At 44.7% G+C, this 14,235-nt stretch overlaps 1 protein-coding gene across 1 annotated transcript; it reads left to right on the top strand.

The window, feature by feature from the left end:
• The first annotated feature begins 4,442 nt into the window (after positions 1-4,442).
• LOC106486851 (peripheral-type benzodiazepine receptor-associated protein 1-like) lies at positions 4,443-9,647 on the top strand. The gene is made up of 2 exons (XM_067307340.1): positions 4,443-8,513; positions 9,447-9,647. Exons 1-2 carry the CDS (start codon positions 4,443-4,445, stop codon positions 9,645-9,647), a joined length of 4,272 nt encoding a protein of 1,423 aa, XP_067163441.1.
• Positions 9,648-14,235: the final 4,588 nt, after the last annotated feature.

Raw genomic sequence — 14,235 nt, 5'->3', positions numbered from 1 at the left:
AGCGGCGGGCGGGGGAGGCGGCGGCCGGCGCCGCCGGGCCGGGAGGGGGCTGCCGCGGCCCGGCCCGGCCCGGCCCGACCTTCCCTCCCCTCCTCTCCCTTCTCCTCCCCTGCGCTCCCCTCGGCCGCCCCGTGCGGCGCGGGGGCTCCCGGGGCAGAGGCGGCGGGGACTTCCCCGTCCCGTGGGGCCTGGGGTGGGGGGAGCCGGCCCCGGCCCGCCTCGGCACCGGGGCGCTCGGCGACGCTCTTTTGTCTCAGCTTGTAGTAGTTTTATTAGCGACCGATGCTTTAACTTGCTGGTGTGACTTGTGTTTTATTTACTGCGCGTCATCCCACGCTCAGCATTATCTTCCTTATGAGGGGAGAGGAAAGAAAAACCACACCCACCCCAACCACCTCTATTTTACGAGATAAACCTAGGTTGTTCTGGAGGCATTCGCTGCCCTCGTCTCCTGGTTTCTTGGCATGAACTTTGAGCAGAGCAGAGGGAGCTCCAGGCCCACGGACACGGTCCCCAACCCGCTCATCACCGGCGCGGCACCCGGCAGGCGCCCCGCTGACCTGAGCACCGCCACCGCCCTTCCAGCGCTGCGCCCTGCCGCGTCCTCCCGGGGGTCGGAAACCTGCGGAAGGGGAGATGAAGACACAGTCAGGGTTAATCGAGGCTGCAGTTTGCCATGTGCTTTTCAGCCCTTTACTGGAGCTCTGACTGTAACTGCTCTCCAGCTCGGGTCTTCCCCAGCTGGCCCCAGGAGCAGTTTGGTGCCTGAACGTAGGTATCTGGTGTCACTTCAGATGCCCAAGAGTATCCGAGACATCGGCATAGGGCTTGCAGAAATAGCATGGGATGCGAGTGACACCTGAAGACCTGCGAGATGCTATACAACACCTAAAGCAGCACCAGACGTCTGTGTTTAACTGCTCCCAAAACACCCACTGTTGACCCCCAGGAAGTGCCCCCCAAAGTCTGCTCTGCTGACGTCTGTGGCCTTATTTCCCCTCTTCCCCTCCCTTGTATCAGTTGATATATCCTCAGCTGATTTGATACTTGACAGATCGATCTATGCAAGAGCTGCTTTTATCACCTGGAAAGCTCTAAGCTTTAAAATGAGCTTTACAGGCTCATCTCAACCTGAAAAGGTAAATGCTGTGGCTATTACAAGAGGCTTTCAAAAACTTGTAAAAATGCAGCAAAAATTGGTAATCCTAAAGAACAAGGATTCTAATACACTCTCATATTATTCCTTGAGTAGCTATTTGATAATCAATATTTTGCATTAATACAGTGCCTTCTGCTCCAAAAACTCAATTAACAATTATTAATGAAGTAAGCTATGCAGTGTCCATAAGAATCGAGTACTCACCTACTTATGAACATTATAGAACAGTTTATAAAAGTCTTTGAAGACCATAATATAATTAATATTATGATAGTTTTATTCTATTACATATTTAAAGATTATTGCATCCATTTTACTCAAGGGAAATTAAGTCAGAGGAGGTTAAGTGAAAGAAGTGGACCATCCTGGCGAAGTAGTTGACAGATGTAAAGCAACTGTGTGTGCTGGCCAGCTGGAGAAGTTGCACATGGGCCAAGCAGGTACAAAGCATGAACAAGGAGAAGCTGCAGAGATGCCGTAAGGATTCATGATGTGCTGCTGAAGTGGGATGCTAGCACTAAAGATTTAACAACACTGACATCTAATTAAAGGGCTAGTTGAGATTATATGCTACTGAAATTTAGAAATACCTAAATATGATACCATGGTAACTTGGAAGAACAGCTCCTGTAAATTATCTTCCAGATGTCTACAAATATGAAAAAACAGGCTGCTTCAGATATTATCTTGATTTCTTCATTTGCCAAAACTCTATTCATATCTTCATCTCATGTTTATTTGACTGCATAGTTTTCCAAGACCACCATAAGCCTGTATTATCTGAACATTTTTTTTTCTTCTTCAAAATGCAGTTATTCAGGCCTATACTTGCACTGAGACACAGAACCTCCATATACAAAACACCACAGGGAAATCTGAATTTACTATCTATAATTTTAATCCGTGATTTTTATAGCTTGTAAAAGAGTGTCAAAAATATCTGGGATAATTACTAAGATAATCCGCATTTCCTTTGACAAGAAAAAACACCACCCACACTATAACTAACAATAGCCCAGCCAGTTCTTAAGAAATCATTGTTGAGTGTAGCTGTCTTCACAAATTGCCACTTAATGTTGAAATCCTTTATTATAACAAGGTGTTTGAGAAGTTTACAAAGAACTGGGTACATTTCACATACCTGCCACTAGTATCCTGGATCCTTTTAGCATCGAGTTTCAGGCTGGATACCGAGCACATACAAGGATGACAACGCTGATGAATGGTGCCTCGCCTATGAACGAGGCTGTACAGCTGCACTCAGACTGCTGGATCTCTCCTGGATGTCAGTTCTTGTCAGTCACGAAAAGCTGTTGCACAGTCTTTGAGACGTGGCAGGAGCTTCCGTTCAGACAGAATTTCAGCAGTTACACCTTGTGCTTTCCTGTTAGCTGCAAGACTGAGGCCTTTAGTTGTACTGTTTTGCAGATGGTTCTGCATTTGTGAATTTTTCCTTTTTTTTTTCTTGCCAGGTTGTATGAATTACTTTACTTGACAATTAAGAGCGGCCAAAATACAGGTTTTGGTGCTTTTCTTGTAACATCTCCAAGGGACTGGCGGAAGCCATGCTGAGGCCTGCTCACTCTCAAAGATTATTTTCTATCATATTTCCACTGTTTTAAGAAACATAAGCATTAACTGAAAAAAAAATGTATCACAGATAACAGGTCCATGAACAGATACAAAACAGAGAGTAAGCAGGGAATCATCATCATCTAACATCCCTAATTGAGGCCCAGTCATAATTGTGGAGGCTTGGGAGTATGAGGACCAGAGCAGGGCTTGCATGCTGTCCCTAAATAGGACTACTCCTACTGCCATGGGCAGAGACAAAGTACTGGGCTTGACGGACCTCTGTTCTGGTCCAACAGGGCATTTCTTACTTTCAGAACTCCTTAAATATGCTGATTTGTAAAACATGGACAGTATTCAGATTTCAAAGTGATTTTAAGTCATTCAAAACACACTACAGGAATCTATCTGCAATCCACAAGGGTGAAGTTCATCTTCAGGAACAAGTAAGATAAAAAAATTAATAAAGAGTAATTCATATCTTAAACCATTATATGCCTCTCCGTTGGAAATGTTAAAGACAGACATGCTTAAAGACATGCTCAACTGTTTTTCACTGAGAATCGTCCAGTCTCTATTTCCATACATTTGCCTACAAATTAAAGTTTTTATGTAGGTTTTCTTTTCTCTTCAGTTTCTTAGATCTCTAATTATAAACATTTTAAAGCAATGAATTATGGATCAAGACAGTTATTTGCCCTTTGTTCTATCATGTAAATATCTAGTATAAGTTATAAATTCATTTTCTTCCTCCTGTGTTTTGTATGTAATGTACATCATTAAACTGATTCTGACCTATGCGGACACCCTTTCTTTTGAATGCAACATTTCTTAACTGTTTATGGAAGATTTAAATACAGTAAGTTCCCTTTGCCTCCAGGAAGGAAATAAAGAAAAGCTCTGTTGATTTCATTTGCACTAACTGTTAACAGCCTCTGGATCAAGTTAACGTTGCACAAGCCCTATGGAGTCTCAAGCTGATTAAATACTATGGATGTACCAGTCCAGGAATCCCTAATTTCCTTCCTTCATAACTTGGTGAGTTGTTTCCCCTTCTACTCACGATCACATAACACCTAATTGACTAGGCAGCAATTTGCTTACATAGAAGTCGCACGCGTAACTGTTTTTAGCTGCCCCGCGAGGCAAGGGGCGAGCCTGCACCCGGGCCGCAGCGGTGCCACTGCTCCTGCGGCTGGCGGCAGGCCAGCTCGGGCATCGCCCGGCCGGTCCCTCCGCAGCTCCCGCAAAGCTGGGAAACGAACGTCTCCCGCAAATACACCTGTACTGAACAAGGCGACCCAGCAAGGGCTGAGAAGAATTGTTTTGGGGGTGGGAAAAAAAAAAAAAAAAAGATGAGAAACGGTTTAACAAAACGTAGCCAAACGACACCGCTTCAACAGCGGCTACTGAAGCGCGCTGCTGGAGACGGGCGCAGACAGCGGGAAGCGCCCACGGCGCTGAAGCGGTTCTACCGCCCACTGCGCGCGGCCAGCGCGCCACGGCTGGGCCGCCTGCGTTAGCGCCTCTGCGCCGGAGCCGGGCTCGGGGCCCGCAAAAGGCCGCCCGCAAGGCCGCCCGCCTCTCGCCGCGGCCAGGCACCGCCGTCCCCCGTCCCGCGCGGCGGCAAGGCAGGGCAGGGCCGGGGCAGGGCCGGGGCCGGGCGCGCGGCCGTTGGCAGCCGTTGGCGGCGGCCGCGGCCCCCGCAGCCATGACGCGGGAGGGCGCAGGCGGCGGCCCCGCGGCGGGCGGCCGCCCCTCGCCGCGCCGGGGCCCGGCGCAGCCGCCCGGCAGCCCGGCGCAGCCGGCGGAGCAGCGGCGCGAGCTGGAGGCGCTGCGGGCCGAGCTGGAGGGCGAGCGGCTCCGCTCGCACGAGCTGCGCCGCCGCTTCGCCGCCGAGGCGCGCGAGCTGAAGGAGGCGGCGGCGCGGGAGCGGCAGCGCCTGGCCGAGCGGCTGCGCTCCAAGTGGGAGCAGCAGCAGGCGCGGGAGCTGCAGCGGCTGCGGGAGCTGAGCCAGCGGCAGCGCGCGGCCGAGATCCGGCAGCTGCTGCGCTGGAAGGAGGCGGAGCTGCGCGAGGCGCAGGAGCTGCTGCGGCGGGAGCGCGACGCCGCCGTGCGCCAGGCGCGGGAGCTGCAGCGGCAGCTGGCCGAGGAGCTGGTGCGGCGCGGCGGCGGCGGCGAGGCCCGTGGCGGCGGCGGCGAGGCCCGCGGCCGCCTCCAGGACGTCCTGGGCAAGCTGCGCTGGGACACCGACGGCGACCAGGCCGCCCACATCCGCCACCTCCAGAACGAGCTGCAGCTGGAGAGGAGCCTCTTCGCCAAGTACATCCTGGAGCGCTTCGAGGGCGAGCCGCCCGCCTCCCCGTGCGGGGCCGGGGCTGCGGCCTGGCGTGGCCCCCAGGCCCTGCTGGGTGGCAGGACCCCCAGGCCCTGCTCCTGGGAGAGCCTCATCACGGCTTCCACCCCTGATGGTGGAGGGCCCCGGGCCCTCGCGGGGGCCGGCAGCCAGATCAAGCCTCGGTCGGTGCCGGGGGAGGAGGTCGGTCCAGCCCAGTCAGCACTAGAGGAGAGCCATGCTGAAAGCCCCCGTGCGGGGCAGTGGATGGCCCGCAAGGGTTTAAAAGATGCCCACCTCCAGGAGGAAAGGGACAGCATAGAGCTTCTGCCAGAGGCTATGGGTGAAGACTTGGTGCTGCATTGTCCGGACTCCCCACCCGAAGGAAAGCCAGGCAGCCGGGGGCCTGTGGGAGAGGGGAGTATTCAGAGAGTAGGGCAGCAGGAGGACTGGCTGCTTGACAGCAGGTATAGGGAACTGGTGGAGCAGAACACCCACCTTCAGAGTGCCCTGAAGGACCTGGAGAAGAGATGTAATGACCTTCAAAACAAGAACTGTCTTCTGAGGAAGAGAAGTTTTCCAGAAGTGCGGGAGCAGGTGAAACGGCTCAAGCAGAAGAACGCTGAGCTAGCTGTCATTACCAAGCAACTGGAAGAAAGATCCAGGCAACTACAAGAGACCAATCTCAAGGTGATCAATACTCCAATACCACTGCCCATCCAAAGCTCCAGTGTGGAACTGTGCATGAAATCATTTGCCCAGCAGAGGGCTAAAGAAATGAGAGAACACACCAGAACTCTTCTGGTGAAGGATAAGCAGATAGAAGTCTTGCAGAAGAAGTTTTGGGAACTTCAGGCCAAACTGGCTGCAGACAAAGAGGGCTCATACTGTCTCAGTTTCAGTGACTTCAGCCATTTGCTGAGCAAATCTCAGAAAGAAGCGTTATGCTCACAGAGACAGATTGCAGTGAGGAACCTAAAGAAGTCTCTGAATTCCTCCAAAAGTGTTCAAGATGTTTCTTCTCCAATGTGCCTAGTACCAAAGACAGTGGCAACAAGCATGGATTCAAGCTTAGATGGCTCATCTTTGTCAAAGGAGACACAAACAGAAATTATCACATTGGCAAAAGATACAGAGTCAGTGGAATTACTTTTAGAAACTGGGTCTGAGAAGTATGAAAACACCACTTTAAAGACAAACCAAGTCAACAAGCAGCAGAGAGAGCACTTGGGAGTAGAGCTTGGTAAAAAGCTTAGGCAGCACAAAAACCTGGAACAAGAAGTTTCAAAAAAGCAGAAGAGATGTGAGGAGTTAGAAGTGCAGCTTACAGAGATGATGAATGAAAATGCCAGACTTGCTAAAGAAAATTCTCAACTCAGTGGGAAGACAGAATGGACAGAACAGGTTCAATGTGAAAACGCTGATCTGAAGGTGAAACTAATGCAAGTGACAGAGGAGAGAAATTCTGCCATCCAAGCAACCAACCATCTTCAAACCAAACTGGAAGATCTAGAGTGCGAACTGAAAGACATGAGAGAAATAGCAGAAAGAAAGCAACAGCTGGAGAATGAATACGAGGAAACAAAGTTAGCATTACAGAAGAAAGAAGAGAAAGTCAAGCATTTACAGAGGGCTCAGGTAGAAGTAAAAGTTGCACATGAAGAAGTCATGCAACAATTTCAAGCCCAGGTGAGAGAGTTAAAGAATCAGTATCAGAATCAAACCGAACAATATAATCTGTTATCTCAGGAACTTGAACAATTGAAAATAAAAAAATCCAACCATATCATTTCAGAGCTGCCACGTGTTACGTGTTTTTCCACAACCTATGCAGAGGATGCCCATGATCTTTGTTGCAGTGAAAATAGTTCTGATACTTTTGAGAAGCCAACCAAAGCCCTGGCAACCCCAACAAGTACCTTGAAATCTGATTCCACACAGGACAGTCCTAGATCCTGCCTTATTTCAGAGGAGGATGCTGTAAGTGAGCCAGAAGAATCAGTAACAGACAAACATTCCTTAATTCTAGAATCTCCAGGACAACAGCCAGCAAAACTTAGAGTATTCTTAGCTCGATATAGCTACGATCCTTATGATGGTCCTAATAAGCACCCTGAAGTAGAGCTTCCTCTAACTGCTGGAGAATATATTTATATCTTTGGAGACATGGATGAGGATGGTTTCTTTGAGGGAGAACTGATGGATGGCAGGAGAGGGTTGGTCCCCTCTAATTTGATAGAAGAGGTTTCAGATGACGACCTGATGATGACTGTGCCTCCAGACCCAAGTGATTTCTTGCAGAATGCAGATCATGAAGTGAGTTTTTGCAGCAGAAGTGTTCGCAATGGAGGAAAAAACGATGGTCTTGAGGAAGGAATCTGTGTCAGTGGGTTGGCTGATAGGCCAGGAGACACAGAGATTCCTCTTAATCATGCAGCTGTACCTTATCCAAGAAATCTTACTCTAATTAAGCAATTTGCAAGAAGTATTATTATTGGCTGGGAGCCTCCACTTGTACTAGGTGTGTGGGAGGAGGTGCAGAACTATAACATTTCTGTAGATACTGAGTGTAGTTTCTGTAGCCCGAATGTGAGATTTAGCTCTGAGACTCAAGCAGTGATTGAAGACCTGGACTTAAAAAATAAGACCTACCGAATTTCAGTTCAAAGTGTAACAGAGAAAGGAAATTCAGACAAGATGCAATGTACTATCCTTGTAGGGAAAGACTTTCATATAGCTCCAGAATGTTTGAAACTTAGGAGCATCACTCCTACTTCAGCAGAGGTGACTTGGATGCCAAGCAGCAGCAACTATTTGCATGCTGTGTACCTTAATGAAAGAGACTGTGATATAGCAAAGCCAGGTGTCTACTGGTATACTTTCCAAAGCTTGCAACCCAACACTCAGTATGAAGCAAAAGTTGAAGCATGGCCTAAGGATATGAAATGGCATGTTCCCCAGAAGTCGGAGCAAAATTCAGCAACATTTAGATTTGTTACTCCATCTGCAGGAGTACCTCATGCTCCACTTGATGTTCAAGTGGAACCTGGACCATCAGTAAATGCTTTGCTTATCAGTTGGCTACCAGTGACAATCGATGCTGAAGGATCTTCCAATGGAGTACAAGTTACTGGTTATGCTGTGTACATCAATGGACAAAGAGTGAAAGAAATTGCATGTCCAACAGCTGGGAGTGCCCTGGTAGATCTGTCCCATGTAGAAGTATTCCAAGTATCTCAGAAGGTTTCTGTGAGAACTTTGTCTCCATACGGAGAATCTGTTGATTCGGTGCCAGCTCTGATTCCTCCAGCCTTGTTGAGTGTACCCAGCTGCTCCTGCCTGCCTAAGTCTACATCTGTAAGATTGACACCTGGAAAGCCACATGAGGAATTCCCAGGCTCTCAGACTTCAACCCATAGCACATCCTCTTTCTCCTCCTCCTCACAGGTATGTATAGCAAGTCAAGATGCCAGATTGACCATGCATTTCACTGATAACTGCTGCGACTCTGTAACTTCACCCCCATCAAATGTTTACCAGAATCAGTTTTCTCACAGCTCTGTCATGATGCATGAGCTTACCACATTGCCACTAAAGTCATGCACTGCAAAAAATGAAGATGATAACGAATGCTTACAAACTTATCAGCAGGCAGAAGTCAGTGCGGAGTCATCAAGACTTAGTTTTCCTGCTACATGGCGTGAAGAATCATTAGGTTTTAAGACATCAGAAGATTTTGTTGAGGATGTTCAGAGGAATGAAACAGAAAAACACTGTGTCCTTAAAAGCAATTTACTTGAAAATCTGCCAGTCACAAGCAACATCAACAAGTCTAGGATGGTCCATTATGTTGATTCTGATAACAGTTCTGTTGAATTTTCAATTGCTCGAGATGCTAAGGAAGATGATGGAGCTTGCTTGAGCTCTATACATCTATATTTTAGTCAGCTTGAACTGGAGAAAGTTAGTTCTAGAGACACTGGAACAAATCAGTTCTCTGTCCAGGAAATCCAATGCGATTCTACTGATAAGAAACAAATAAGAGAGTTATCTGAAGAAGTCTCCAGTGTGGGGCGATCTAAAGGGGAAAAAGAGGAAGGCCGGACATCAAGAATGGGAAACTGGAAGTTGAATTATCCTGATTATCACAGCCATAGTTATGGTCTTTCAGATATCTTGGAAGAAGAAGAAGGCTTAGATTTAGGTGTTCAGGGACTAAATAGCATAGAGACTGCGGATCATAATAATTCTAGCCTATAGGAATCTCCAGCTTTTCCTTCTCAGTAGGCTTGGAGCAGAAAAATTAGCATAACTTAGAGCATAAGCCAAGCATTGGCATCTTTGTTTTCCAGCCCAGTCTCAGAGGAAATACCCTTACAGAACTATCATTATCTATCTGTGGCACTTTTTGACTGTGATCCCATATCTATGTCCCCTGATTTTGATGCAGCTGAAGATGAGCTGCCATTTAAAGAAAGGCAGGTTATAAAGGCAACTGGTGACAAAGATACTCATGATTTTTGTGGAGGTGAATATGCAGGAAAAGCACAGTATATTTCCTATAATGTAGTGGTAAAATAACAAAATGAAACAACTGCTAAGACAATGTTCCATACTTAAGGAAAAGAAAAAAAAATAAACAACAGGATGAATTTAGCAGAGCAGAAAAGTAGTTCATCTCACACAGAACATGGCTGGAGTGAGAGCTGGAGCGAGAGCAAGGTTAAACGGCTATCTCCAAAACAATGGTAGCTGTCTTTGTCCTGCAGGGGAGAACTCACGAAGCATAGATGTGGAAAGTAAACTTGCATGCAACTCACAGCTTTTGGATCTGTGGATGACAATTTTACTATAGGGAGTTAGATGGACAGGGAGGCCTCATCCCTTCCAATTTCCTAAAAGCTTTCTCATGGGAGAAAAAGTAGAAAACAGAAATGTTTAAAAGATATAATTGTAAAAAAGAAGAACCCAGCTTAAGAGCAAAGCAAAAGCACAAATTTTTAGATAGAGATGAAAAATGTGAGCATTACTAGAAACCTAGTATGACAGGTATCCATGAAAATGCTTCAGAGAATCTGTATGCTTTTAAATATATGTGGCAAAAACCTTGCAAAGATAAAAATCAATTTCACTTAAAGTTTTAGACCATTAGGGTAATACTGTTTGGGTTTTCTAATGGGAGAAATTTGTTGGCACTTAAATGAAAGAGTGCCTTTTTCTTTCTTTCTTATTAACACATACATACTTATATTATGAGAATGTAGCTGCCTCTACCAAGTAGAAAATTTAACAACTGACATGAGCTTTTAATATTTTTCAGCAGGTCTTCTGCTAAAACATAATGATTCAGTTGCCCAGTTCAGCTCTCTTTGATTCCAAGTTTATTCAGAAAGAGGGAACAGTTCTGTGCAGCCTGTAAGCGGAGTACTGCAGTAGGAGAGCAGCTGCAGATGTTACTATAGAGCCCTTTCATAGTAGTATCCAGGTGAATTACAGCCTCGGCATATTTTCTATACAGACCCCGTTTACCTGAGATTTTAATATTATGGAAGACACTCTTTCCTTCAACCAACAGAAAGAGAAACCCACATAGTTGTTCCCACTGAATTTCATTTACCTAGAAGAAACTTAGGTAATGTGGGTTTTTTTTCCCCTTCTTTCTTTGATTTTGCTTTGATTATTAATACACAAATGTTTCTTCCCCATGTTAGATGTGTATACTATCTCTAGCCCTGTACATGCAAAACCAAAAAAAGAACGATATTCTGTTCCAGTTGAACCAGGTAGTTTTTTCATTGACTTCCGAAGAGTAGCGTTAATGTACCAATTCTTTTCTGTCTCAAAGTGTATTAAACACAGGCATTTGTACCGTAAATATGCACACCTTGATGCTTCACAGAGGAGTCAATACCAAAAACATTATCTAACTCATGTCTTAGAACAAGAATGTCACCCACTGCAAGGGCTACACGTGCTCAAGAAAACAGTATCCTCTGCACAGATTATAAAAGGAACGATACTGTTTGGTTAGCACTAAGCTCTCCAGTTTTGCAGTGATTCCATCCATATGTGGAAGTTCACCTACACTGAGTTACATCCGGAAACAGGGTCACCTTTTGCGCACTTTGTATTAAGTTTTCGTCTTCTGGAGCTGATTAAAATATCCCCTCCTGTATAGAGTTGTTTCCCTGAAATAAACTATTTTACTTGTTAGCTTTTTTAAATATTTTTAATACTTGAATACTGCCTTATTTCTAGTGTATGATTGGCTCTGACTATAAATGCTGTGAAGGGTGACTTGGAGTTTCAGTTATATGTAGAATATTTTTAAAGAAGTGAATATTCAAGTATTTATTTATAAAGAGTATTCTTTATGTTTAGGATAATTATTTGTTTAGACTAGTGGAAGGTTTACTCTCTTTTTATAGAATTGTTAATTTCTTTGCATATTTCACTTCGTCTTATGGTATAAATTTTGTTCAGTTTTTGGTTTTTGAAAACCTCAGTGTTGGAAATAGCTTGTTGTTAAGTAAACCATTATTACAATAAAGCAGTTCCTTTTATTTTTCAGTGTTTGCCTTTGTCCTTCACTGAATGTTGCTTTTAAACATGTAAAATCCTAATTAGAATTATTTTGCTGTTGCTTTCCATTTAGTTCTGTGACTGACTGATAAATTAATCTCTTTGAGTAAGGGATTTTGCACATTTAAGGTGATAGATCTAGCACAGTTTACCCACAGAGTTTCAGAGTACCCAATTTGCATCTTCCATAGATGCTTGGACAGCTGTGGGCAGATTACATTGTATAAATTAACACAATCCAAGGATCTGTTCTGACTTTATTCTTTTGTAAAGACCCATCAGTAATTTAATATATATATTTTTTAATCTTTTCAATTTGTAAGCTATAGCTAGTTTTCAAGGGAGGTACAGAGTACAGAAAATTTAAGCTTACTATTGGTATAAGACTGCTTTTCTTAGTTATTGCTAGATGTCTTAGAAGTAGTCCATAACACTTTGCTCAAAAGTCTTGCATTTTGATCCATCCTGTGGTGGTAAAAAACAGTATTTCTCTCTAACATTCGGTTATTCTAACCCATTTTTAGACATTCTAACATTCATTTTCTAGACTTCTAGAATGCAAAAATAGGAAAAACTTGCTATTTGTCTTACCGATGTAGAAAGCTAGCTGTTTAAAATGACTGGCTTACAGAAATATAGATAATACCATTAGATGGCAGCAGAGCCCAAGAAACGAGTACTCTATTGGCAGCATTACCTGAAGGATGTTTTTAGGTTAAAAATCATTTCTGTCTGAAATAATTTTAATACTACCTTCAATGTATGTTAAAGAGAACTCTAATCAAAACATTTGTGTTTCATCCATGTGTTACATTACCTTTTGCACTTCTAACCATTGCAATAGTTTTTAAATGGAAGTGATGCCTTTCTTTCTTCATCTAATTTATGCACATCTTACATATGTATCTTCAGTTTGAATAAGTTTGTTTAAAAAACAAATCTGAATTTTGAGCCAAGCTTGACTTTCTAGCTTTTGGTCCTCTGATACAAGTTTGTTTAGGAATACTTCATTACAGAAATGTAGTTGTACTTAAAACTGTTTTCATCAAACTACTGGAGTGTTACAAAAAGGATCTAAACCTGGACATGATGAGAGGGAAGAGATTATAGGCGTCAGGCACTTAAAAGCAAAAGTTATGAAGCTCTTACAGGGAGGTTATTTCCAATCCTTAAAATACTTTATAGCGGCAGGATGAAGAGATGAAAAAAATAATATCAGAAAGTATGTTTCACTGGCACTGTAAGAAGTTTAAATCTCACTGCCCTAATTGGAAAAAAAAAGAATGTGTAAAGACAGCTTTTATAACAATAAACTTTACTAAGGAAGGTAGATAGTATGAGCTCAAGCAGTGTAGAAAGGATTGAGGGGACACTGCAGAGTCGCTTTCTCCGATTCTGTTGCTCCAGGTGTGGGAAACAACAGACAAAGGAATAATCCAGCAGTCTAGAGCAAGCGAGGACCCTGAGGATCAGGCTTGGTGAAGTCAGGGGTGAAGAAGGGGGGAGGGCAGTGTCAGTGCCAGCTTGAGAGGTGGCTTCTGCACCCTTCGTGGGGAAGCCACGGCCGTGGTAGGAGCATGGGATGGTAAAGCATCTTTGGCAGCACCCGTTGGGAAGGAGCGTGTTGTACCATTGCTAAAAGCACGGATCAACCGTCACCCTTGTGGATCATCAGCCATAAACCAGGTTAGGTGCCCATTTGTAGAAACTAGTAGGAAAGTGAGCCAGACACTATTTTGTGGAGCATTAGCTATGAATTGGGCTGCCTGCCATTGTGTAGGGCACATCCAGGGTCATTAGACTGGAGATCACACAGACTGGTGCTGAGCCAGGTTAAGACAGGAAGTAATATAGTAGTACATGTAGCACTGGATTTTCCTGTAGCATCAAGTAAAGCATCATGATTACCACTAAGAAATGCAGTTGCCTGGGATATCGCCATCTGCACGTGATCTGCAGATTCACCAAAAGATTAGCAGATGAAGAACAGTGATGATATCATCTGGCAATGGACTTTGAGAGTGTTGAGAAGATAATTTGGGAATATGATTGTATAACATGTTATTGAAACTGGCAGGTCTGACACCCCAGGAGGTGCTCTTCTTAATTCAAATAATGGAAATTTCTCAAGATGTTCAAAGCCAGACTAGTCAGAAGGATCAAAAATACTATAAGAACAAGTGCACATTCAGAAGGAGACGGCATTAGATGACTGATGATTATTTTCATGTCTGATGTCTGTGTTTAAGTACATCCATAAACCCCCAAATTTATATTAAAGATACATTTTGTTCTTATCCAGGTTTTAATTTGAAGAACTATTGAGGAATAATAGGGAAATAATAATAGTGAAATTCAGCCCTTTGAGCACACAGGCCCACAGGTGTGTGACATGACTGGTACATGAGCAGTGCTGCCAGACACACTCACACAGAGCAGTTCACAGGGTGGTCCACAAAGTGACCCCATAAAACAGACAAGACACATCATGCATGGGTCACGCCAAAAGTATTTCCTTCAAGAAACACTCTTTTAGAGCAAAGCTGACATAGCCTGGAGGGGCACCGGTAGTTGCCCTTCCCAAGCA

The sequence above is a fragment of the Apteryx mantelli genome, chromosome 17, assembly GCF_036417845.1.
Source record: "Apteryx mantelli isolate bAptMan1 chromosome 17, bAptMan1.hap1, whole genome shotgun sequence".
Classification (NCBI taxonomy): Eukaryota; Metazoa; Chordata; class Aves; order Apterygiformes; family Apterygidae; genus Apteryx; species Apteryx mantelli.
This window is presented reverse-complemented; position numbering and strand designations above follow the sequence as displayed.